Source organism: Syngnathus scovelli, chromosome 4 (genome assembly GCF_024217435.2).
Source record: "Syngnathus scovelli strain Florida chromosome 4, RoL_Ssco_1.2, whole genome shotgun sequence".
In the NCBI taxonomy this organism is placed as follows: Eukaryota; Metazoa; Chordata; class Actinopteri; order Syngnathiformes; family Syngnathidae; genus Syngnathus; species Syngnathus scovelli.
Genome location: NC_090850.1, coordinates 18,791,591 through 18,817,865, shown reverse-complemented (window position 1 = coordinate 18,817,865; position 26,275 = coordinate 18,791,591). Strand labels below are relative to the sequence as shown.

The window sequence follows — 26,275 nt, the reverse complement described above, 5'->3', positions numbered from 1 at the left end:
TGTTTTAGTATGATACGGCCGTATTTTCAAGACAATAAAGTCGCCTTAGTAAAGGTTAGACGTAACCTTTGTTGACTCGGGGTTGCCGTTGGGGTTTTAAGACATTTTCAAGCGGTCAGCTCCTCTTGGGTTTGGGCTCCGCCAGAAGCCAGAAGTTTTAAAGGCGCATTATGGTTGAATACAATGAGAAATTGTATTTGAATTTCAAATCTGTTCCCTTCTTTTTTTTCCCCCATCGGCTTCTTTTGATTCCATTTAAATAAGACATTATGTTTAGTCTCGGTCTGTGAAATGTTTTTGAAGCTTTTGCTGCAGGGATGAGTGTGCCAATACAAAGTTGTGTTCGCAGGCGTTGTTTACCTGCCTGTTTACAGTGCGGCCGCCCACACTCAAACCTAGTTTGCGGCAACACAGAAGGCTTCAAAAATTATTGCAAAGGGAGGCATGCAAAGCATTTTTTTTATCGCCATAACCTAATATTGCATTTGAGGAATATTGAATCTCTCGCGGTAGAGCAAACATTTAACAAACACCAAAAGAGAGAGCCAATTTCACACTTGAATTTTGGGGGCAATGGACAGTAGGCTTGTTAAAAACAACTGATAAAGGACATCTCTAGGACCATGCAGAATGTCTCACTTACCACCCGTTTAGATTATGGTGCCGTTTCGAAAGAAGTGGAAGGGAAGAATAGTAACCAATTCAGTTACACATCTCTGTACAGTATATTATCAACACCATTGTTACCATTGCTGTCAGTCAAAGGAACAACACACCTCAAAAGGTTAGTTCTCTTCTCATTTACCTAATAAAGGTCATATTTGCATGCGTCTACCATGGGGATTACGTCAGACAATACTTCCCTTTTGATACAATATGTCTTGAGGCATTTGAAAATGATCTACCGAGACAAGAATTTGACAAACCTGAATTTTAACCTGTTAAAACAACTCATTGGTTAATTATCCGTACATTAATAACATGACAAGAGAATGCAAACACACAAAAATAGAAATACAGTAAAAAATGGTGTCTCTTACCATCAATAATGTCATCTGGCCTCTTGCGTTTCTCATACACGACGATGATGACTACGAGGATGATAATTTCCGCCAGCACTCCCAGGAACGGCCAAAGCGGCGCAAGATGGCTTCGCACCCGTAGGATAGTGATTTCGGTAGTTGTCCCGATAGCATTGGATGCATTGCACTCGTACTTCCCGGGATCGGTGTCTATATCAAGATTTATGATGTTCAGCTCTGTGTAGTTGCCTTGACTCGTAATAAAGAAGCGTCCAGTAGAGTTGTCGATCTCCTGAAAGGGACAAAGTGTTTCATTAATGTAAACATACTAAGTTGACAATATTAATTATAATTAATTGATCTTACCCGAGAGGACGTGCCTTCCATTTTACGCCATGTCCAGATGGGATGTGGATACCCGACCGACTTGCAATGCATTGTTGCGTTTTCCCCCTCGTTTTTATTTTCACTCCGTTTATGACCGGTGATAACAGGTTTTGCTATGACAAGAGGTACAAATAAATGGTTAGCTAATCTCCTAATTTACAAAAAAGTTTAAATTAACATTAAAATGTTTATATCATAAAGGTTTTTATAAACCATATATTTCCAAGAAACACAATATACCTGAAAAGTCACTGTATGTGTTAAGCATCAGTTTTTAGCAAGTAGAATGTTGCCAAAAGCATAGTGGTTAATGACTAGCATGGACATAACCAGAGAAATCTATTGAAAACTTTCTTTTATTTTTTCATGAGACAAACAATCATGACAAATCATATTGAGGTCACGAGAGGGAGGGATCATAAGGCATTAGAGCCTCCAGATGTTCCCACTCCAAAACTACAAAGTGAATTCCACAAAAGAGATGCAATCCGAAAGAAACAAAAATGAATTGGCTCTGATTAATGAACACTGGGAAAATGAAAATTCTATTCTGTTAGAAAAAGTCGCTGAGACCAAGCGCCAAGTCACAACAATCTGCCAAAAGAACAGGTGAGACTTTTCATTTGATTCTTCTCATGGTGAGAGGATAACCACTCGTTAATCCCCCAAAATGACAATAATTCTTTCCATGCAATTAAGCAGGATGAGACCCCGAATTATATATTTTTTGTCAGCTGCACATGGATAATGGCGTAAGGGGGGGTGGGGGGGTCTGAGCTCTTTAGTGACACTACAACCACTCTAATTATGGAACCCACGTGCTCAAGCAGAGGAGTGGCCAAGCTCATTTGCGCCTTATCCCTTGCCTTGTATTATGTCAACGAGTGATAGCACGGAGACAACTGTCCAAAGTGAGGCAGAACGAGCAGAAACCTCAATTTCACACTTCTGTGATTATGAAACTGTGCCAGGCGGAGATAAATAGTATGGACTTTTGATGAGGGTGGAGGTCATAGCTGTCAGTGAGGAGGTTATGCATTGGATGACTGAGAGACAGTTCCATTAAATCCTCTATTGGCAGCTTTCATTCTGATCTGCTTGTGATGATACGCTGGACTGTCCAAAAGTCTTAGGCCCCCCATTAGTGTTGTTAAAGTGACCTTGTTCACAGCAAGCATAGATACAGTCAGTATGAAATCATTTCCCTGAATCATGACGACACCCTCTACCTTGTTGTTTCTCCACTAACCTATAATACTGCTAATACCGCAAAAATGGTGTTAGCATCATGCTATTATTGATAACAGATAAATGTTCCACAAGTAAATCATTCAGCAGGTTAAGTTTTTTTTTTTTGAGGTACCAAATGTGTAGTGGCAGTGAGTTTAGTATCGCAGACAATAAACTCCTGTGCTGCAACAGAGATGGCTGGGACAGGATTCACAGCCTTAATCCTACAACATCACAGAAGCCTCCATCTGTTGCCTCTAGAGCTGAGTCCTGCAAGGATGAGTGTGCCAAGGACACTGTAGGCGAGGGATCTCAGCAATCGGCTGCCAAGAAGCGCAGTGCAAAGCTGGCTAGCATAGCAGTGGGTTCTCTACCTAGGTCACTAAAGATTGCAAACACTTGGAGAAAATTAGAAGGAGCATTCGGATAGTGATGAAATTCTTTCCAATCTGGCAGTAGCTTCTTCAAACATTGAACGTAAAGGACAACCTCATGCAATATCTGTCCAGTTAAAAGACTGACGTTCTCTCCCAGGGGACACATTGAAAGCTTCAACAGTCACAGGCCCGGAGCCCCGGCGACGGCCAGGGCACTTCACTTTGAACAGACACGAGTCCCGTCAGCTCTCGAGCCAGTAAAAAGCAGAGCACATACACATACTCGTCACCCATGTTACGCAATCAGGCAGCGCTCGAAGACAACTACGGAAGAAGAGGCAGGGCATGCTCAATATGAAGCCTAGCCATGCCACAGCAAATTGGCTTATGTAGCGCACGCAGGCAAGCTTCTCTTGAACCGGGTCTTCACTTGCCCTTTCTCAAGAAAGATTCCTTATTCAAGGCGACGGCTTAGCTGTCAGCTTGTATGATACAACATGAGTTTGCTTGCTCAGTCAGTTTTTCTAGCACGGTTTACATAACCTGTTAATCGGCACTTTGATACACTGTTTTCAATCAGAAAATCAGCTTTTATTTTGACAAGTAGCCCTCGAGCTGCCCTGCAGGAAAGCTCCACGTTTGCATGTCTGCTTAACATTTGCGGTCGCCTGTCCATTTCGCTAAGACCGTCATCTGAGCGAAAGCCAAGAGTGACAACAACCTCCGGAGAGCTTCCTGTCATAACCACTGTGCAAGATGAGTTCAAACGTCTTTGTCAACAAGGAGTCACTTCACACAGCCTCTGGTTGTTAACTTTTTCTAGGACATCTTTATCTTGCCATGCCTTAGAAGGAAACCAGCGATGGCCTGTCAATCCATCAATTCAATCATTCATTTCTTATACCACTCTTGATACGGTCAGACTTTGATACTACCAACAAAGCCCAGACTATTATCGGATCGACTGTGGGGTGAGGAGTTTGAAAGACATTTATGTCATTGACATTACAAACATTCAATTTCCACATTCAAGTCAAGAATCTTACCTTTTACTTCAATTGTTGCATTTGCATTTGGAGCCATTTCGAATGTGTATACGCACATGTATTCCCCAGAATCATCCGCTCGTGGTTTACCAATTCTGCAACAAGACAGAGAACATTAATCCCATATCTTAAAGCTACCAGTCACTCAAACCAATGAAGTCAACTACTACTAATTAGCTGGGACTACAGAAATGAGGGCCCCAGGGGACCAGCGAGCCAGTAGCGACCAATGTGGTGGCATGATACTAGAATATTACAGTGCAGCGGCTCGGGATCCTGCAGGGAAGGGAGCCATGAGCATATTAGCCGTAATCTTCTGAGTAGCACTGATATAATGTGACAAGGAAGTGACCAATTGGTCCTATCTTGTGTGGCTAGGGAGAATCTGTGGTTTGTCTACAGGGGTGACAGTGGCTTTGTGCTCCGCTGGCGATCCTTTGTGACAGTGCAAAGTAAAAACGAGTTAGTACCAAAGGCCAGGGTTTATCATTTTTAATATAGAATAAGTTTGAAATCAGGCTTTGTTTTGCTTATCCAAAAAAGCCAATTACCACAATTTTTCCATGGGGAAGATTCAAATCAGGTGTACTGCCAGAAGATCAATCAGTATGCAACCTTTGTCTTGAAATGATCAGCTAAATTTAGGATGTTTGATTAACATTCAATCAGTATTTTATGCATCGCCCAGTCCTCAAAGGCGCACCTATACGTTGTGGTCCTGTGCTCGGTCCGCGTGTTAGCAATCTCCCGACCGTTCTTCACCCAGAAGCTCTCCGTGTGCTCGGTGTGGGCGGTGGTGAGGTTGCAATGCAGAGTAATCGGTACGCCAGGGGAGTCCGTCGGCAAGATGATCTGATCAGAGGCATTGATCTTTGGTTCTGCAAGACAAAGACGGACAGTCCAGGCTTATCACAGGAGCGGGGCTCACTATTGCAATATTTAGCAGCTCCATTTAAGGCTAGATTTAAGGAGATATTTGTGGATGGCTTGCTTTGGTGTAAAGTTCATGTATGTAGGAATTTCAAAAACAGATGCATACCACATTCTAGTCATTCATTTAAAATGAGTGGAGCCTCTCCAGTCTTCGATGGGCACTATCCTGAATGCTTTCGATGTTTCCCCTCTTCCAACACGTCTTTATCAAATGATCAGGATCATTATTTTTTCTGCACAGCTTGCTGATCAGATGAACCAGATGTGTAGGAGGAGGGGAATATCTCAGACAAGAAAGGGGGGGAGCCCTTGCGAAGCGAAATTGCCCACCCCTAAGAAAGTATGTCAAAACCTTTGATGGACTTTTACTGTCTGAGAAATATTATCTATAGCGATAGACCACTATATAAACAATTAGAGACTCAAATGAATACAGCCCCTGCTGGTTACAGCCAAGTAAAATACTACCTCAGTTCCTACATACATTCCTACTGTGCTGGACAGTTTTGCCATTTGTATGAGAGAGATTCCTGGTCACTACACGATTCATTTCTCAAGGACATGCAGGGCAGAGTGTCCTCTGCTCTGCCATGAGTGGGAGGCTCGCTTCCAGGGCAGACCCACCTCGGCGGCCATGAAACCCCTGAAGGGGGAGGAGTACTGGGCCCGAGCATTGTGACGCCACTGATCCCTGCAAGGCTACGAGCCAGGTGGCAAAAAATTACTATCCAGTGACTTGTATTAGCATTCACTGCATCATCTTCCTGCTCTGCTGTAATGCGCACTAGCTACAGGGAAATCACTGCCCCCCTTCTCTCTCTCGCTTCTCCCCACCACCAAGCATGTTCTATTAATAGCATGTTGAAGACATGCATACAGACACAACATGAGGTACATAAATTAACATTTAGCTAACTCGGCAGAGTGGTCCACAGGCAATTCACACAGAAGGTTGTTCTAAGGACGCTCTGTCAATCTTCATAACGCTGAAAAATTTAGCTCTATGTATGCTTGAAGCTCAATTTAAAATGTCTATAAATAAAAAGGCAGAGAAACCAGATTCCCTCGTCTCACCCTCTATTTTCTAGATAACACAACACAAAATAATCCATTAGTGCTTGGACTCATAAAGATAGATAGTGAGCTGGAGTCCATACCAGCTGTGTAGGCGTGAGGCGGGGTACAGCTGTCCACCATGGATCAGTCGGTACCAAATTGCAGGGCACATGTAGACAACCATTTGCACTCACGTTTGCACTTTATGGGAATTTGAGCATCTTTAGTATAACTTACATGCATTTCGGGGTAGGTGGGAGTATCCAGACATACGATTATGGGGCAAACAAGAAACCTTCTGACCGAGATATCCCAACGGAGATCGGACGCCTGATCTCCTGTCTGTTAGCCAGCCCACTATTTAACTGCTTAACACAAAAATAATTCAATAAAAACAGCTGAGGGCATTATGATATCATGCCATGAAGTGACTGGCATGTAGAGAATTATGGGTCTCTCAAGTAGTATTTGATTGTACCAAATGGAACTGCTTGTGCCTAACGGGGATTTTCAATTTTGAGTTCTAAAAGAAAATCAGATCCATTACTAGCTTGTTAAGTCACACAAAATGTTCCTTCTTAAATGTAACTAGTTTGATTTGAAGCACAGACTGTGACTCACTGGAATTAATTCAAGTGGCACTCCACTCAAAATGTGAGAGTGTGTTCTCGCATGTATCGGTAATACCCGCTGAAAAGAAACTCGAAGAGGCACTGCGTGTAATTTCATAGCACTGTCCGTCCTGTATCTTTGTAGTATTTACATTGATAATCACTGCTTGTATTCTTGATTCTAGAACGAGCTTGTACGAGCAATGGAAAAGTAGTGTGGACCCTTCAGATTCATCAACTCGGATCTGAAGTTGTAGGAAATGATATTGTTTGGTCTCAATGTGAAGATACCACCTGTCTGAAGGACAAGCAATAACTCCCCTGTCCTTTCATCTCTGAGGCAAGGACCATCACACGCCATTAAGTGGTAAGTAATTCATTATGTTAACATTCTAATTGATTAACATTTAGATTTTTATGACGGTTAAAATGTTTAAAAAAGGACAACGTGGGAAGTCTTGATGCTTTGCAACTCAAAGTCCTGAAATATATTTTCCTCAGATCCGGGATGTTCAGTTCCGGTTTATATCGTGCCTTTGATAAAACCGCATATGCACAGAACATGTCTTCAGAACAGAATGTGTACACTTTTAGTTGGTTGTATGCTAAAAATAATCAATTTTGCCTAAATCAAATGTTGCTAAAACCGACATTCAGATTTGTCCGAAAGGCTGGCAAGGATCAGAAACCTTTTCAGCCTCTCTGGGAGAAGCTCACTATGGCTAACAACATTCTAAGTCTCTTTGTGCTTCAGTAGGCCAAGCAGCCAAGCATGCACAGATTAGAAAGGTCTTCTCGCCATTCAGTTTGTTTGACTGTTTGTGTGCACAGAGCAGAGGCTTTAAGGGCCTATAATGTCATTACTGATTGGCTGAGAAGCTTATACCATGCTCAGACAAGTCCATGGAGACTGTTTCATAGAAATAAAATATGCCCCATTCGAAGGTGAAATGAGACACCCGACGGGGTCCGATTCTTTTATTGGATCACCACCAAATTAGAGAGCAAAAATATGATAGCTTTTTTTTCCTACAGACTAGACTCCAATGTCACTTTGTCCTACAATTACATTTGAGTGAAAAGGCTGTAGAGAAAATGAAAAATTGAAGAACTCTGAGACTAGTAGGAGAGTTAAGACAATCCACTGCAAGAGAAGCAACCGAAATAACAGTCACAATTACAGTCACTCAAAATTGAATTGATGAAATTAACATTTAGATAGAAGCCAGCGAAGTGAATAGATAGGAAGGGTAAAAATGTGGAAAGCAATGTGTTTCTATGTTTGTGATCATATGCAACAAGACTTTTAAACGATTACTCGGGAGACAATCAAATAATGAAAACCAAAGCAAGGACATGGACTTTAGAGAAGATATCTTGTATCGTTGCTCTCCTTTAAGACATATTTGAGCAAGACTATCACATTTTAACGTACATGATGGAGGACAAAAGGTTACAAGTTCATTCATTATCTAAGTACATGCTTTACTCACTCTGTAGCACCGAAATGGTGGCCTGGGCCCGAATCCAGGTGTTGGCGGGGTTTTGTCGCAGGTCATTTCGCCTGGGGTCATTGCTCGCCCGACACTCGTAGGTCCCAGAGTCTTCCAACGTGAGGCGCGTGATACCCAGAACGCTGACACCGTTGGCGCCGTAGGCCGTGTTGATGGACACCCTGCGCTTGCGGGCTCCATCCCACAGCTGCTTGAACGAATCTGCTCGGTTGATTTCGGAATACCACCACTGGATCTCTGGGGTGGGGTTACCAAGTACGTCGCAGTAGAGCTCAAACGTGTCCCCGGTAAGCTTAGTCTCAGACATCGGCGACTTTACAAATCCAGCTGAAAACAAAAGAGATCAGGAGGGTTAGAGCAGTCGGTAAGGTGATAAAATACCGAGGGAGTGTGAAGGAAATTTAATGTGATGAGAGTACAGCTTGGAAAAACAGGATAACAAGTGAAAACTACTTTTACAATTTACTTGATTTGACTTGCATTGTGTTAGAGTGGTGCTCACTCTAACTTATTTTTGCAAGAACCACACGGGAGACAGTATGCCCTTTTTAAGCACTTGCAAGTGGAGAGTCATTCGTCGCTGTGCGTACAGCGATGATCGAATGAGGTCTGACTTTGGATTCTTGCAAGAGAGTATTTATTGAGAGAAGGCAGGGTGGGGGTGACATTGGACATGTTTGGTGGTCACCTCAGCAACTGGTTAATCAGAGCGGAGGGTCCCAGCTCATTGTTTTACAAGGTCGTGGAAACAGAAACTAGTGGAGCATTTTAGATGACTAACTAAGCAAGAATGTTTCCACACCATTTGGAAAGTTTCAACAACTGAATGGTTAAACTTTTTAGAGTCAAGGAAAGGTAAAAGGTTCAAACAAAGTTAATAATTCTAGTCTACATTCCAACATAATCATATGATCAAGATAATCTGTAAACCCTAGCACGTTGCAACTAAATGACAATGGAAAAAGTCCCAAAGTGAAACCAGTTGCGAACCGATTCTCTGACCAGTGCCTTCAAACTGTCGACTGTAAATATATTCTAGGGAAAAGCACAACCGATTTTCATCAGTCTCGTCAGGTTCCTCAAAATCGGTTCATCAGCAGGACTTGTCGAGTAGACGTACACTTGGGCGCGTTGCCGTGGCAATCAGTGGGAACGCTTTCACTTGACCTCAATCACAGGAAAACTTGAATGCTAACTTTGTTTGCTGGGGCTGGGAGTGAACAACAGCTATCGAGGTTAGACTTGGATCTAAAAATGTTTTGAATGGAAGTTTTTTGTGTAAATATGAATTTAACTCCTTAATTGTCCTTAGATGTGAATCTGAGTTTGAATGTGTTTTAATGCCAGTTACAATGATCTGAATGATTGAAGTTTTATATTGCTAATGTCACATTGTCTTTGAGACAGTTTAGTGAGTTGAGACTAGATCAACAGTGTCTCTGCTGTTAAATTGGTCTTTCTCTGCTGTCTTCATTGAAGGACAAACATGTAATCCAGTGGGACATTAGAGGTATTTAATCAAATAAACTAGCCTGCACAGTTAAATTACAAATCAAGTGCCCTATTAACGGCACTTTACAGAAAACGCCACACATTCATGGGGAGGGACTGGAATAAATTTAATCTCCTTTAATCCCGGGCAGATATTGTTATGACAGCAAAAATGAGGTCAACCAACCCTCAATTTGAATGTGCGGGAAATTCAAGAGCATTTTTTTTCTTTTCAAAATCCATTTGAGGAAAAGTCAAACCGCCAACACCTCCCCCACAGACCGGTGAATGACTGACACTTTGGAATACCATCAGCCAGTCGTATTCCACTGGGAACCACCTCCATGCCTTATAGGAAACACTGCAGTATTGTTAATGAAATAGGATCCCATCAATGTTAGTGTCAAAGATACACACGTGCCAGTGTGTGTTTGGACTTCCTTCACACACTTGTTCCGCGTCGGTAGTCAGCCCAACAACACACTGACAGCCCTAATGAACCTCATCTAATGACAAATCACCTGGACCACGGATATTCTTCTCAACCGCCTGTCAGCTGTAAACAAAAGAAAGAAAAAAAAAAGAAACGTCCTTAACTTAACTTTGTCCTCGATCAGTAGAGGAAATTGGAACAAAGACGCTGTTAAACTGCTGTTTTATTTTTCTGACCCTCGAAGATTTGTTTTGGCGGAAAGTAGTATATAGGTCTATGAAATGGTTTGATTCGCTTAGTCATGATTCTTTGGCTAGGTATAGTATCATTTGTGAGCTATTTCCCTTAATCAAAAATATTTTGCGTAAAAAAAACAAGACATTAATGCGCAGACATTAATTTTTCGTCATCGCATGTGATGGCGGTGAAACTTGATGACACGCCATAAAAGACCGAACTCTAATAATCAAACTCTACAAGGTCAGACCTTGAGCAAATGTCTTGTGTGTGATGAAGTTCCTGCCTTAAAGTGACTCATAGGCGCACCTTCTACTGACATGACGAAGAAGGTGCAATAACTCCTCCTGACGCTCCCATTTACTGGCACACCACATCGCTTCCTCCAGGGAAATGGGGGTGCCCGTTCATTTTTACCTGCAGCTTAGATGTCCGTCCTTCCTTCCTTCCAATTATCCATTTTTCTCTTGAAGTTTTCCTCATTTGGGTCACGATTAAACCTGTGCCTGTCTACTTTGGGCGAGATTTTAGTCCCCAGTCGAGTCCATCGCACATAAAACACAAATAACCACTCGCACTCTACGAACAATTCGGATTCTTGAATGGACCAAATATTCATGGAAGCCAGATTAACCATAGGAAAACCCAAATCTACTGATTGCGAAGCAGATGTGCTAGCCAATAAGCAACCGTTCTGCGTAGCTTTGATTTCTCATTTGGCTTCAGTTGATTTGGAAATGCAATCTCCCCCAAAGTTGTGATCGCTGTCATCTGGCAAGTTGACTCGAACAGAACGTCAAAAGTCGAGCCGAAATAGTTCACATACTTAACAATACATGATTTTTTTAACTTGGTAACCATAGCAACAGCTCTGTTGCCGAAAACATGGTCATGACTCACAGCCAGATGGAAACGAATTGGATAGAAGGGAGGCAGGAATTGTGAGGAGAATTTGGCGGGAATTGAAAAAAAAAAAAGTGTCGGAGGATATTCAGCATTTACAATGCGAGCTTCTATGCGCGATGCCTCCAGTTATGCAGACTAATTAGCATTTGTTTCTTTTCTCTACAAACATCTGCTTCCATCAAGCTCACAACATCATTCCAGAGGGTGAAACCAAGTCTAATACGCCTACACTCGTAAAAGCGGGATTTCAATCTTGACACATTTACTGTGACGTTCTTTACTACGATCGTATGCGTCGGGGAGTTGAGCAACTCAGCTCGTGGCAAAGGTAGCCATCCACCGTGATAATAACAAGAGAAAATGAATGCATTAAAAAGCCAATTAAATGCTGTTCAAGGTGACGGCCCGGAGAAAAAAAATTGTAATTTGTATTCAGCGGGGGAGAATTAACGCACGGAACAAACTACAGACAAGCTCACGAGCCCAATTGCTGCACCGTTCCAACAACATGCTGACACAGAGCAGCTGGCATTCATTCATCCATCATGCATTCTCACTTCAACGTGATATTGGGACAAGAATGGTCACTAATGGACTGCTTTGGCCCATAATATAGATTTGTTCCCTTCACATAACACAAAACATGCTACCATCAGGGCTAGATTAGCACTCAATGTCATCCTATTCTGATTCACAGTCACTCTCGATTGATCGGCGACCAGTCCAGGGTAGAATACTGCCGAACCCAAACTGTCTTTTCAACTGTGGCAAAAATAGAACATTTGCTGTTTAGTAATTCACACAGCTGACTTTTCCAACTGGATAAAAGGTCACCTATTGATTGACTGGCTACAAGTCCAGCGTGATATCTGCAGTATTAATCCTAACAGACCAAATAGAACATTTTCGATGTTGTGGCATTTTCAGCAGAGAATTTACATTTCCGTGTTAGGACTAGCAAGTTTTTATGTGGTTCAAATCTGTTATTTAGTTTTAAGTTGCTGTGTTAGTTTACAAGGAATCGAAGTAGGGTAGCACAATGAGAGAGAAGCTCATTGTTCGGCAGCAGCAGTGGCACAAAAAAAAAAAAATCTGAATTGTTTAAGCATTAAAGTGTTACTCCAACTGATGTCGGTATAAAAGAGAGCTCCCCTGAGAGGCAACATCAAGCCGCACACAAGCGCCGTGCAGCCTGAGTGAGTCAGCTGCCTGCCTACAACCTGGATCCCCATCTGCACTCCCACAAGGCAGACAGAGAGAGCAGCGAGTAGGAAACCCCCCCAAGGACCGCTGAACTGGTCACATGCAGGAAGGTAGCGTGTGTATGTGTGTGCATGGTGAAATGGTCGTGGGTGCATCTGTGGGTGCGTGCTACCTGACTTGATTTTAAAACTTTTTTACCCCTCCCCCATCAAGCAGTCGTAACAGGATTATTTTATACATCAGGGATGGGCAACGTAAATGATGAAGCGGGTCACCATTTTTTTTATCAGTGCTAACAGGTGGCCACATAGGACCACACACTTCTGAACCAGATGGATGTCAAAAAAATTAAGTACTTGCATATGTGTAAAATATGCACACAGACCAAATCTAATTATTCAGTACTGTTTGTCCTGCATGTCTTCCAAATCTGCAAACATTTCAAGCATACTAAACCATCTCTGCCATCTAGTGGTGAAAGGTGATATTACAACTATAGCGTGAAACCCCGCCATTTGTGATGTTTAGGAACCGTGCTGGCCATCTAATTGTCACCCATTAAAGTTTCCCCCACCCCAAAAAAACCAAAGGAAAAAAATGTTTTTAAATACTGTATTGAATGAAACGATCGTGAATTGTGCTGAGCCTTGAGTTAGCAGGGCTCCACTGTAGTGGAGGTTTATAATAGCAATATTCTATATAGTGGATAATTTCTTATTTTTATTTACATTTGCATGACACCGAAGAGTGATGAAGACCAAATACACAACTAACTACTCGAAAACGCACCTCTGTCATCAAAGGGTGAGTACTTTGCATATGTTTTTTTTAACGCAGCGATTAAGTTGTTTTTTTCACAATTGACGGTTAAGAATAGCATTATTTCCTGTGAGATAATTCGATTGTGTAAAAGATACCCACATTATTACAAAATGGTTGCAACTTGCCTCACCGGTTACGACACGATGCATCAGTTCTTGCACACAGAGCAGTAATGAGTAACTTTTAGCATAGCATACATAACCCAGCTAACCTTTTTGCAACGTCAAGCTTAGCGTACCTCGCACGAGTGTGCCATGACACTAATAGGGAGCAAAGTGTCCAATCGAGTAGGCCATTATTTTCAAATTACGTGACAGTCAATTATTCCCTTTCATATTGAGCCTGAGTCTATTCGTTTCACGGTAGCCAATCATGCAAACGTTCAAAAATGAATCGAGTATGTGAAGCCACATTGTTTGCTTTCGACACCGCTTGATGCCACCGGCATTTTACATCTTATGTAATGTCACGGTGGGGGAGCCATGAGACACAGTGTCGTTGTTATTTGCAAATTCAAGTAAAAGCGCTTCCCAATCACACAGCGCCAGCGCGGCAACAGTTTAATGAGATTTAAATCCCAGTAACCCTTGCTGGGTTGCCACGCTCTAATCCGGCCCTGTAATCACAACCGCTAAACACGTCCTTTTATTGTTTTTTGAAGGTCAAAGCAGGCAGAGTCTAGCAATTTGAAGCAAAACTGGGGGATTTCACAAGACCCTAGCCAGTAGCTTGTTACAAATCTTGACACATGCTAAATCATCGCCTTTTATTGCTAACCCTGTACATTGTGTAAAAAAATAATCACAATTATTGTGCGACATCTGTCCATTACACCAACTGATAATAAAATATGCTGAGGGCGATGCAGTGGTGCCTTGAAGGTCGAATGCCTTTAGTGAGATAGCATGAGCGGATATGTCCATGTCATGCTAATTGCAGATAATTACCAGTTAGCCATGCGGATGACTGAGCCAGAAGTGTTGCTTCTCTTCCTCAATGTTTATTAAGCTAGGTTTCTACTTCCTGGTTATTTTCCCATTCACGTTGGCTTATTATTATATTGCAAGTCCTCAATAAGTTTCAAATCATAAATATACCTCCAAACCATGATCCCAAAACACACACACGCATACTAAACCCTGCTCATTGTCAGCCTGTGTGTTTTTGCGTTCACTGCGGGTCCATATCAGATTTCACACGCATCAAGTACAACTCGGTCGAAGGGCTGGCTCGAGGCCCGCAGCATATTTTCCAGATTTACAAATGGACCTTTTGTCCAGAGCGCGGACAAGAAACACGATAATGGACAAGTTGTTCCTTCGTCTCTTCGTTGTATTGATTGGATGGGATGCAGCTTTATAATGCTATTCTTAAAAAGGCAAACCCCGCCTCTCTTGATTGCAACGCTTGGTGGAAATAAAGAGGAACAAAAGGAACACTTATTGGGAAAATAATTATACACCATTACTTATGCAATGCTTATTTTTTTTCTATTGGATGGATGGATGGATGGATGGATGGATGGATGGATGGATGGATGGATGGATGGATGGATGGATGGATGGATGGATGGATGGATGGATGGATGGATGGATGGATGGATGGATGGATGGTCCCTCAAATAACTTAGCATTAGCAGCAGGCTATACTGTATATTTTCTCTCGGCCTTTGTGGCTGACAGTGGCATCACACTTCTTGGCGAGGCGGCTGCAGCTGTGCACAAGGAGGCCATCCATTAAGCGTTAATGGATTCACTTTCACAAAAGGACCTTAAACCCACGATGCCGTGTCGTGGCGTTAAAAATAGAAACGGGGCAGAATAGCCGCGAGGGGGGCATGGGGGAACACTATTCGCACTCATATTTGTCGCAGGAACTCGACCGCACACTTCACTTCCTCCCCGATGAATGTGAGGAGGGAAAGAGGCACGGATTCCCCCCTGCGACCCGCCCCGCCACTCCTCGAAAACCATGATTACATCTGATGCACTTATAATTATTAGTCTTTGCGTGTCACAACCCGAAGGCTGGAGTCGCACAGGAAAGCCAACATTACATAAAGAGGCACGCATCGCTTGGCCCTCAATCTGAACTGTGTTGGAGAACCAAACGGCTTTCGAGTGCAAAAAAAAAAAAACAGCTGACGTACTGTAACATTCAATAGACTTACCGACAATAACACCCCCTACCCCTAAATGTCATTGGGCACAATCTCAACCATAGAAAACCCGTCTTCATATACGTCCAAGAATAGACAGATTATGGGATATAAGATTTTCCACATAGCCAAGATGGGTAAATGCCTCACATCACGCTCCTGGCACTACAAACCGAGGAAAAAGGAAAAGAATGGAATCCCTGGGATGAGATTTTGTTATGAAACTGTATGCGTTATTTTCTCCTTAATCCACTGGGATACGTTGTCATTCTATTTTGTGTAGTGCAGTATTTGTTCGAAATGGGTCAAATTGAACCCTGTCAAAACGAGGACAATGCAGTTTTGTGTCAACACTTCTCATCCCACGCTCGAAATGTCCCCAAAAATCATCATTTATTAGCAATCGAACATGGATGTCCGATTATCCTCCAGAAAAGACGAGGCGGGGTATTAGGCTTTAAATTTAAGTATGCACGCTAATTCCCTCCCATTCGTTTGTTTCATTATTTCTTCCCCCCCCCCCCCCCCTCCCTCACGATTATCTCTTGGTCATCACATAAATGTAATGTAAATATGTTAAATTTATCCTTTAAGGAAAAAAAACTGGGGTTCGAGTTGCACTCAAGGTCAAAACTTGTGAAAACAAAACAGTATTCTCTAATTAACATTTTTGGGAGCCTAAAATATTTGAAAAAGCGGCCTCAAAGTTGAACCTAGTAATAAGAACTTAACTTTGGAGAGTACTTTAAAAACAACCACAGCAGCATACAAAAATGATGCGCATAAAACAAAGGAAGTTACAACAATAAAAAAGTGAAAGTACAACTTGTGATGTCACTAACTAGGCCACGCCTCTCCAAGGCACACATCAATACAAATACACGACAATGTCTGACTTTGGGCTTAGTTACCTCTGTTAAAATAGCAACAATCCACAAATAATTGCATCAGCAAAACATCAACACCATGATGACCACCCCGTGTGACGTGAATCACCGCATTTAGTAGTTATTCAAGATAAACAAGCTAACAAACTAGCCTAAGTAACACCCTATGTGCACTATCACTTAACTCAAACTGTATAAGTCATTAGACAACAATTTTATAAATTAGTATCAACATTGCCAGAGATGCAAAACCATACTTTTTGTTTCACTTTCTGCACAAGGTGCATTCATTGAACCCCCCAACAAAACAGGGCATCATCCTAAACGAAGATAAAAACACCATCAATGAATTGAACCTTACAACACCACCACAAGGTGGCGCTTTAAGAATATTTTAGTGATGTTTTCTGATAAAATTGCAGCACGTGTTCTAGACAACTATCTGAGTATTTGTAAAAAAAAAAAAAAAAAAAGATTACAATAATAAAAAAAAATGATGAGTTTAATGAGTTCTGATCTTGCATGTAATAAATTCAACGAGTAAGGCAAAACGTAATAATAATTCAACACAAAAGCAGTTGGGCATAAAGACTATTTGTAGTCGCGTTGCCCCCCCGCGTTGTATTTAAAGTACAACAACGAGTCTTGTGGACAAGGTGGGTGGCCAATTGCCCGTGGCTACAAAAAGAGATAGAACCTCAGCAGGAACTCTTAGTCCAAGCCTGGCAAACACTAAATAAAAAAAAAAAACTGAAGTGGTTCCCTAATTGAGATTAGAGACAGGTTAGTAAAGCCACCAAGAAAATGGGACACCCTAAATAAGTCATAGAAGTCATTTCGCGACGACTCTCTTGAAGCCTACCTAGTTGCATCTTAGGGTGGAAGTGCAGTGCAGTCAAGTGGAGTCTAAATCCTCTTTAAGTCACTTTACCCCCCCCCCCCCCCCCCCTTTCTCTCTATTATTCTTGTGTGTTTTCATCAGTCACGCCATGGGTCACATCTGCTTTTTCTTCTTCTTACCGTTTTGAGCCGTGACGAAGGGCGGCATCAAGTTGCCCAGGAGGACCAGGAGCAGCATCACTGCACCAGGACGCATCCCGTCGTGGTCCCGCTCGGGGGGGAAAAATGCAAAGGGAGGGTGAGGGAAGGGTAGGGGAGTGGGAAATGAATGATCTGGTGTCGATCACTAACTGGACTAATGATAATAATGATGATGGTGATGATGGTAGAGGTGAAGAGACGCGTGCAGCATGACAGCAGATTCCTCGATTTGGCGTTGAAGGACAGCGGGGAAAACGAAGTCGATGGGTGGTTCCGTCGGAGGAAATAATAAAAAAAAAGGGGGGCGCGACGGATGGTGAGGAAGCGGCCGGCGGCTCTCAGGGGTGCCGATGTGCGGCCATCGGCGGCGAAGAAGCCTCGTCGGATTGCAGAGGAGGATGGATCGAGGAAAGGAGGGAGGGAGGGAGGGAGGGAGGGGGTGTCACAGAGATTGTCCACAGCGTAGTTGGGAAGATTCAAAGATGCGCAAGCTGATGCGCAATGGCTCTCTCCACTCCTGAGAAGGGAAGAAAGACGCTTTAAAAGGGTGCGTAATTACGCACGCTTAGAGGCGAGTCCAATATTCAACACCACCACACTAGTTTGTTGATTATTGCACGCGGCGTGAAAGGCGCACCTCTTCTCTGTCTTCCTTCCTTATCATTTTGACGTGTTGTATTTTGGAGGAAGTGCGCGCTGGCAAACACGTGACTTCCTCTACTTATGGACCCACTCTCTCTCGTGCAATATTTATGCTGCAATTCGGTCGACATAGATGATGATGGCTTTCACCAAGACGCTTGCCCCTCCCAGTTGGCTGCTTTAATAATACTAATTGTGTTAGAGGGGAAGTGGAGATATATATTAGTTTTTTAATACATATTTATTTAATGTCATCGGCTGCGCGTGCAAGCATATCCCCTTGAAAAGTTCAACATGGCCTCCTGGTTAATCCCCTTTCGTCTGCCCTTGTTATTAAATCGGCGCTGCTGCAAGTGCGACCTCATGCGGACAGTTTGGAGAAGTGTCGACAGAAGCGACCTTGCTCATCTGCTAGGGAAGTATGATTTCAGATTGTCCCTGAAGGCAGCACCTGAATGAAGTAGATGGAATGACAGATGGAGAGAGAGAGAATCTATTTTTTGATAAAAACGTTTTTTGTCGTTATTTCATTAAGAATATTCTTGCTGTGCAGAAAAAAGTTTGTTAGGTTTAAGGTTCACTGGCTTTGAAGCTTAAAATTCTCAAGACACTTACGAGACAACTGCAACCTCCATTACTTGAAGAGACTTCACGCTGGACTCGGACATGCGATACCAACGTCGCCTTTGTGCTCCGCTTTGCAGCCCTCCCTCCAGTTTGTTTCAAAACTAACCCCACCTGAAACCTGGGCCCGGCCAATGGGCTGAGGAGATGTCAGCGCCTCCTTTGTTCGAAACCAATCAGAGTGGAAGCGCGGCATGTTGCCCGAGGGGGAACACTCAGGGCTGCCCGTGTTAATCATGCATCACTTAGCCGTTGCCAATGTGTTCACAACGCCAGACCCTCTTTTTGGCTTTTCACAGCGACTCTCTTCATTTCTTGGGCCCACTTAGTATGGAAAGTCAACAACAATGGCTTACCAGGCTCAAAGATGAACTTAGCAGCAGTCCGCTGGTCTCCAACGTGGCATTCGGCTTCATCCTCATGGGACTGGAGAAGCTGGTTGAACTGGAGTTCGAGTGTCCGTGCAACCCGACGTGGAACGGCGTGTTTTCGTCCGCCTTCTTCATCCTCCCGGCCGTAATGGCCTTCACCTTGATGCTCATCATCCAGGGGTGCCGTTGCGACGTGTGGCGTCGCCGGACCGTATCGCTCTCCAGCGTGGTGCCCGCCGTCGTCTGGCTCATTTTGCTCTTCTTGGACGGCCAGTACTTTGCCTGTGCTATGACAGACTGGGAGGGTAGATTTGTGCTGGTGGACAGGGCGGCTCCACAGAAGTGGTGTGAACCAATAAGTGATGGAGGTGTCCCCCAGCAAGAACTCATGCTGCGTTCGCAGCAGCTCTTTGTTTTCTCTCAGGTGAGTGGATGTTCTGAATTTGTTTTTCTTAAAGCAGGAGATAGGCTGCTACATGTGGTTCTGACTTGGTGAAGCAGCATGTGGTTCATATATTATATGCCCCGGTCAACAATTATACATTCGCCCCTAAACCGGTTTACGTCCAAGCACTCTTCTTTCTTGCAACGAATTATCTCGACGACTCCCAGAGTCTATTGCAGTAATGTTGAAAATAATGTGAGACTCCTGTTCACTTATTCAGGTACTAGGCATCATCCTGCTCATTGTCATCTGCGTGGGGCTCGTCATCTATGTGATCAGACAAAGTTGCCAACAAGAAGTGGAGGAGCTTCAGGAGACAGAGGTTGCCGAGCTCACCGTCCTCAGGATGAGCTCTCTGCAGACCAGGACATCTTGAGACACTTTGAGGAAAATCCCCCCCCCCAAAAAAAAAGATGAGATCCAGAGGCCGGATGAATGTAACCACGTTTTTTATATTCTAATATTATCAGCGTATGGTCTAATAGTCGACCAAAAGACATTTTGGAGCAAGGTTTCTCGAATTTCTTCAGCTGAAGACCCAAATATGGAATTTGGTTCCTTTCCAGGTACCCAACCATATGAGAATACTGTAGCTGCATTCAGCGGATCAGGACCGCTTTAAAAAAAAAAAAAAAATCTTGCGTTTCTGTTCATATGAGTTCAAACACGAACGCAACACAAACCAAAGACCAGTGTTCAAGTGAAAGGAATTAATTTTAATTATTCAATATTTTGCAGAAACAAATGATCAATAAATTTGTCAAAATTCTCCCTCCACAGACTATGTAAAAAAAAAAAAAAAGATTTATAATTGTAAAATGTAAGATGCCACGGGAAAAACGTATATTCTGTTCCAGTATTTAAATGTTTTTTTTATTATTGTCTTTTAATAAAATACATTATTTTTGTAATACACAACCATCAGGGATCTCCCATGTCTATTTGAGTTTTCCACCAAGGAAAAGCACCTCCAGAACCATCATGGAGAAATCTCCGAAGAATATTACATTTGGATTCAAGGATTAGGATTTTTATAAACTCAAGAAAGGGACATTGGCAAAAACACAAGACGACTAACAAAAAGAGACGCAACAAATCAAACCCCGGACGTCATCCTTCACCATACAACCCGCAAAGATAAGTTACATCAAGTTTATATGCATGAATCAACAGTGCAAGATTGACCGACTTGACTTGTGACTTACTTGAGGTTACACGTCACTGTATTGTACATTGTGAAGGTCAGCTGTCGAGTAACTTGTACATAACTTTAGTCATGTTTACATTTTCTTTTCAGGCACAATTTGGAGCAAAGCCAGTAAGTGAATGTGCTAAGAGCACCGAGAATGAGCAGCGCTACAGCAGACAAGAAGAGGAGCACGTCCACAGAGTGGTAAACATACCAAGGCATCTGATACGACTCGGTCCTCAGGTGCGCTGCGCCCTTGTGCCTCATGACAAACTCAATCCAGAAGAGGGCGCTGTCGAGCGGTGGGATGGGCTGATCTTTGTGCAGCCTGGACAGCCTCTGCATGTTGTTCCTGTAGGATGGATCTGACAGGATTTCCTGTATGCCCTGGTAGAATATATCATGATCCAGGGTGACTATATCCAGGACTTTCCCGGCTTTTCTCATCACAATCCTGAGTAGATTATCTCGTTGATCGAAAATGAGCGGAAGCCCGAGGATTGGCACGCCGTGATAAATTGCTTCCTGGACGCCGTTTGTCCCACCATGAGCAACAAACAGTTTCATCTTGGGATGTCCGAGAAGGTCGTTTTGGGGCATCCAGTCCACCAGGAGAGTGTTGTTGCCCAGAGTGGAGGGTTTAGCACCTTTATACCTCCAGATGACCTTCTGAGGGAGCTTGGCAAAAGCTGCCGCAATTTCGTCGGCTAAATCGCTAGGAAGTGCTCCGATTAGAGTCCCCAGGGACATGATGATGAATCCGTGTTCCCCGGAACTCTGGACGAACTCTTCCAGGTGGTCGGGTAGAGGCTTGGCAGGTTTACACTGGAAGCCCCCCATGTAGATGACGTTGGGCATGGTGGGGCGTGGGAACTCAAAGACAAAGTCCACTCTCATGAGCCACAGGTCTGCTGCTTGGAACAGCGAACAATAGTCTGCGTCGGGGCTTAAATATTTTTGAAGCACGCCGTCGTAATGCAGTTGTATGTACTTTGAGTATTGATATTTGGCAAAGATAAATAGCAAATTGTTTACTACTCTTTCAAAAAAACTCATCTTATCAGAAAATTCTGTCCCTGTAAGGGGCACGTACGACAGAGGGGATGGTGCAATTGCTAAATGCCCCTCGCCGTGGCTGGTCCATCTCACGTTGAGAACCAGAGGCAGTTTCAGGAAGTGGGCGAGAATAACACCGCACGGCACTACCGGGTCTGTCAGAACGAGGTCATATTTGGCACTTTGCAGTGACTCCACCATTGTTTTATTCTCCAAAATCCACATCAGCAATTTGCTTGTTTTCTCATGCATCACTGAGGCTTTTTCACTTTTCTCACTTTCCAGTTTTAAACGAGTCCAGACGGACTTGCCTTCTCGCTGGATGCGCAGCAACTTCTCCACGATCTCAATAATAGAATCTTTGCTGAAACCCGACTCCACGTCAAGCGTGATGGAGGTGTAGAGCGGGGACTTTTCCTTGATGTACCAGCTGTCGTCCGTTCGCAACACGTCAACCTGGTGCCCTCTCGAGTGCAGTCCCTCAATAACCACTTTCATGTTCACCCAGTGGCTTCCATCCAATGGAAAAACAAGCACCTTGCCGCCAAAAGCGGAAGTCACACATAGAGTGGAAAGCAAGAGGCAGACCCAAGACCAAAGCATCTTCACTCTACAATTCGGATGACAAAACATTTCCGTAAGACAAAAAAATTCCGTAAGACAAATTCTACAGTGTTTTCATTCCTTTAGATTATTGGACCGTTCCATTTTCCACACACATACATGCATCAATTGAAAATGCTGCTGATACAAAATAGTCAATATTACCTCATTTGACATCCAATGCATATAGTTTCTGTCCAGAGATTCCCTTCTATGAAAGAGAACTCGTATTCGTTCTTGCAGTTCTAGCCAAGTAGGACTTTGACATTATAGTTTCATGCTCATAAACACTCGTGTGCTGATAAGGATATAGTTCAAAGGGGAAAGATTCCTAGTTCACATTTTACCTGAACAAAAATGCAAGTGTCTTTTCAGAAAATTAACATTACAGCGTAATTTATCGGTCAATAATTTAATATTTTCTTGTGATAAATTTCATTTGATTTGATCAACTTTACGAAATAAACTAATTTTCAGACACAAAAAGGTAATGACGGCTATTTTAAGACACTAGATAGCGCAGTTCAGGAGCCTGATAGGCTTCTCTCTGCTTAGCCTGCTCATGTTTTTCTTCTTGGAGGATTTCCTTTTACGCTACTTTAAGCGAGCTCCCGTTGAGGACACATTCGTGAATGATTGTATTGTTGCTTTGAGAGTTTGCTGGCGTGACAGATAGATAAATATAGATTGAACACAATGAAAAATGCAACATCCTGTTAAGATGAATGCAATTGAAACCTAAGCTGTTGGTATCACACATTAAGAGTGTTAAATGTGTCTGAAAACATTGAATACTTAAAAATGTGATGGATTTGATCAGTATGTAGATATTTAGGCTCGTATTCATTTTGTTTACATTGTTTCCTTAGGTATCATCCTGCTACAGATTCCGGCAGATTAGTGGTTAGAATGACAACAATGGAGTCAAAATCAAATACTACAGAAAGAACTAAGCAGACTGAATGCACAAAGCCTTTTGGAGGGACCATAGAATCCACAAAAATGCTAATAGTCATTCAAGAGAACATTTCCAAAAAAGGTAAGATCATCTTTAATACATTGCACAAAACTTTGTTTACAACATGCTGTTTTTTTTTATTACTTTAATTAAACTGAGAGACTGTTTATGAAGCTTATTAAATGTTGCTTTTTTGCATCGCAACATTCAAATGTACTATCTGTACATTCTGGCCTATCGCTGCATCATCTTGAGAAGTTTACCACCTTGCTTTCTTTAGTGTCACATTTGCAAAGAAGTAAGAGCGGGAAAAGTGAATCACAAATCAGCAATTCACCGTACATATATTGTGATTTATTTACTCCCGTTTGATTTTCCTCTTACATATTGCAGAGCACAAACATTTGATCATGATGAATAACATTAAAAGCAGAGCCAGCACAGCTCCAGACAGGAATAGATACACGTCGACATTGTAGGAGGTGTACCAGGGAAGTTTGAAGGACTCAGTCCTCAGGTGAGCTGCACCTTTGTGCCGCATGACAAACTCTATCCAGAAGAGGGCGTTGTCGAGCGGTGTGACGGGAAACTCAAGAAAGGGACATTGGCAAAAACACAAGATGACCAACAACAACAGACACAAGTCAAACTCCGAACGTAATCCTTCACCATACAACCCGCAAAGATAAGTTACATCAAGTTTATATGCATGAATCAACAGTGCAAGATTGTCCGACTTGACTTGTGACTTACTTGAGGTTACAAGTCACTTTATTGTACATTGTGAAGTTCAACCATCAAGTAACTTGTACATAACTTTAGTCATGTTTACATTTTCTTTTCAGGCACAATTTGGAGCAAAGCCAGTAAGTGAATGTGCTAAGAGCACCGAGAATGAGCAGCACTACAGCAGACAAGAAGAGGAGCACGTCCACAGAGTGGTAAACATACCAAGGCATCTGATACGACTCGGTCCTCAGGTGCGCTGCGCCCTTGTGCCTCATGACAAACTCAATCCAGAAGAGGGCGCTGTCAAGCGGTGGGATGGGCTGATCTTTGTGCAGCCTGGACAGCCTCTGCATGTTGTTCCTGTAGGATGGATCTGACAGGATTTCCTGTATGCCCTGGTAGAATATATCATGATCCAGGGTGACTATATCCAGGACTTTCCCGGCTTTTCTCATCACAATCCTGAGTAGATTATCTCGTTGATCGAAAATGAGTGGAAGCCCGAGGATTGGCACGCCGTGATAAATTGCTTCCTGGACGCCGTTTGTCCCACCATGAGCAACAAAGAGTTTCATCTTGGGATGTCCAAGAAGGTCGTTTTGGGGCATCCAGTCCACCAGGAGAGTGTTGTTGCCCAGAGTGGAGGGTTTAGCACCTTTATACCTCCAGATGACCTTCTGAGGGAGCTTGGCAAAAGCTGCCGCAATTTCGTCGGCTAAGTCGTTAGGAAGTTCTCCGATTAGAGTCCCCAGGGACATGATGACGAATCCGTGTTCCCCGGAACTCTGGACGAACTCTTCCAGGTGGTCGGGTAGAGGCTTGGCAGGTTTACACTGGAAGCCCCCCATGTAGATGACGTTGGGCATGGTGGGGCGTGGGAACTCAAAGACAAAGTCCACTCTCATGAGCCACAGGTCTGCTGCTTGGAACAGCGAACGATAGTCTGCGTCGGGGCTTAAATATTTTTGAACCACGCCGTCGTAATGCAGTTGTATGTACTTTGAGTATTGATATTCGGCAAAGATAAATAGCAAATTGTTTACTACTCTTTCAAAAAAACTCATCTTATCAGAAAATTGTGTCCCTGTAAGGGGCACGTACGACAGAGGGGATGGTGCAATTGCTAAATGCCCCTCGCCGTGGCTGGTCCATCTCACGTTGAGAACAAGAGGCAGTTTCAGGAAGTGGGCGAGAATAACACCGCACGGCACTGCCGGGTCTGTCAGAACGAGGTCATATTTGGCACTTCGTAGTGACTCCACCATTGTTTTATTCTCAAAAATCCACATCAGCAGTTTGCTTGTTTTCTCATGCATCACTGAGGCTTTTTCAGTTTGCTCCCTTTCCAGTTTTAAACGAGTCCAGACGGAGTTGCCTTCTCGCTGGATGCGCAGCAACTGCTCCACAAACTCAATAATAGAATCTTTGCTGAAACCCGACTCCACGTCAAGCGTAATGGAGGTGTAGAGTGAGGACTTTTCCTTGATGTACCAGCTGTCGTCCGTTCGCAACACGTCAACCTGGTGCCCTCTCGAGTGCAGTCCCTCAATAACCACTTTCATGTTCACCCAGTGGCTTCCATCCAATGGAAAAACAAGCACCTTGCCGCCAAAAGCGGAAGTCACACATAGAGTGGAAAGCAAGAGGCAGACCCAAGACCAAAGCATCTTCACTCTACAATTCGGATGACAAAATATTTCCGTAAGACAAATTCTACAGTGTTTTCATTCCTTTAGATTATTGGACCGTTCCATTTTCCACACACATACATGCATCAATTGAAAATGCCGCTGATACAAAATAGTCAATATTACCTCATTTGACATCCAATGTATGTAGTTTCTGTCCAGAGATTCCCTTCTATGAAAGAGAACTTGTGTTCGTTCTTGCAGTTCTAGCCCACTAGGACTTTGACATTATAGTTTCATGCTAATAAACACTCGTGTGCTGATAAGGATATAGTTCAAAGGGGAAAGATTGCTAGTTCACATTTTACCTGTTAATGCAAGTGTCATTTCAGAAAATTGACATTACAGCGTAATTTATCACTCAATAATTTTATATTTTCTTGTGATAAATTTCATTTGATTTGATCAATTTTACGAAATAAACTAATTTTCAGACACAAAAAGGTAATGACGGCTATTTTAAGCCACTAGATGGCACAGTTAAGCAGCCTGATAGACTACTCTCTGTTTAGCCTGCTCATGTTTTTCTTCTTGGAGGATTCTCGGCAGGATTTCCTTTTACGCTACTTTAAAGCGAGCCCCCGTTGAGGGCACTTTTGTGAATGATTGTATTGTT

At 43.0% G+C, this 26,275-nt stretch overlaps 4 protein-coding genes across 7 annotated transcripts in view; 1 reads left to right on the top strand and 3 right to left on the bottom strand.

The window, feature by feature from the left end:
- nptnb (neuroplastin b) overlaps positions 1 to 17,739 on the bottom strand; it is a 21,406-nt gene extending 3,667 nt beyond the window's left edge. The window contains exons 1-6 of the mRNA XM_049718484.2: positions 17,334 to 17,739; positions 8,156 to 8,503; positions 4,766 to 4,940; positions 4,063 to 4,157; positions 1,389 to 1,522; positions 1,041 to 1,314 (exon numbers count right to left, since the gene is read on the bottom strand). Of these exons, the coding sequence (XP_049574441.1) occupies positions 1,041 to 1,314; positions 1,389 to 1,522; positions 4,063 to 4,157; positions 4,766 to 4,940; positions 8,156 to 8,503; positions 17,334 to 17,409 (1,102 nt within the window). The 5' untranslated portion in view covers positions 17,410 to 17,739. The remainder of the gene's footprint in view (positions 1 to 1,040; positions 1,315 to 1,388; positions 1,523 to 4,062; positions 4,158 to 4,765; positions 4,941 to 8,155; positions 8,504 to 17,333) is intronic.
- The window catches only part of LOC125967417 (calcium homeostasis modulator protein 6), a 25,676-nt gene extending 2,281 nt beyond the window's left edge, over positions 1 to 23,395 (top strand). The window contains exons 2-5 of one of the 3 annotated variants that reach the window (XR_007480724.2): positions 6,848 to 7,029; positions 13,193 to 13,250; positions 19,657 to 22,318; positions 23,154 to 23,395. Coding sequence is in view for 1 of the 3 variants with exons in the window: in XM_049718495.2 (XP_049574452.1) it covers positions 18,879 to 19,415; positions 19,657 to 19,812 (693 nt within the window). In the remaining 2 variants the exon portion in view is untranslated. Of the gene's footprint in view, positions 1 to 6,847; positions 7,030 to 13,192; positions 13,251 to 17,941; positions 19,416 to 19,656; positions 22,319 to 23,153 lie in introns of those variants that run through there. The other 2 variants (XR_007480725.2, XM_049718495.2) reach the window with 2 other exon arrangements.
- LOC125967406 (UDP-glucuronosyltransferase 2A3-like) lies at positions 20,707 to 22,538 on the bottom strand. The gene is made up of 2 exons (XM_049718471.2): positions 22,450 to 22,538; positions 20,707 to 22,291 (listed from the first exon to the last, which is right to left on the bottom strand). The coding sequence occupies exons 1-2, from the start codon at positions 22,452 to 22,454 to the stop codon at positions 20,707 to 20,709; spliced, it is 1,590 nt and encodes a 529-aa protein (XP_049574428.2). The 5' UTR covers positions 22,455 to 22,538.
- Positions 23,320 to 26,275, bottom strand: LOC125967419 (UDP-glucuronosyltransferase 2B1-like). Of its 2 annotated transcripts, XM_068650352.1 has the most exons (3): positions 25,786 to 26,275; positions 24,153 to 25,645; positions 23,320 to 23,695 (listed from the first exon to the last, which is right to left on the bottom strand). In XM_068650352.1, exons 1-3 carry the CDS (start codon positions 25,788 to 25,790, stop codon positions 23,601 to 23,603), a joined length of 1,593 nt encoding a protein of 530 aa, XP_068506453.1. In that variant the 5' UTR covers positions 25,791 to 26,275; the 3' UTR covers positions 23,320 to 23,600. The 2 variants fall into 2 exon arrangements, with proteins under 2 accessions (XP_068506453.1, XP_068506452.1); XM_068650351.1 differs by lacking the exon at positions 23,320 to 23,695 and having other exon boundaries at positions 23,780 to 25,645.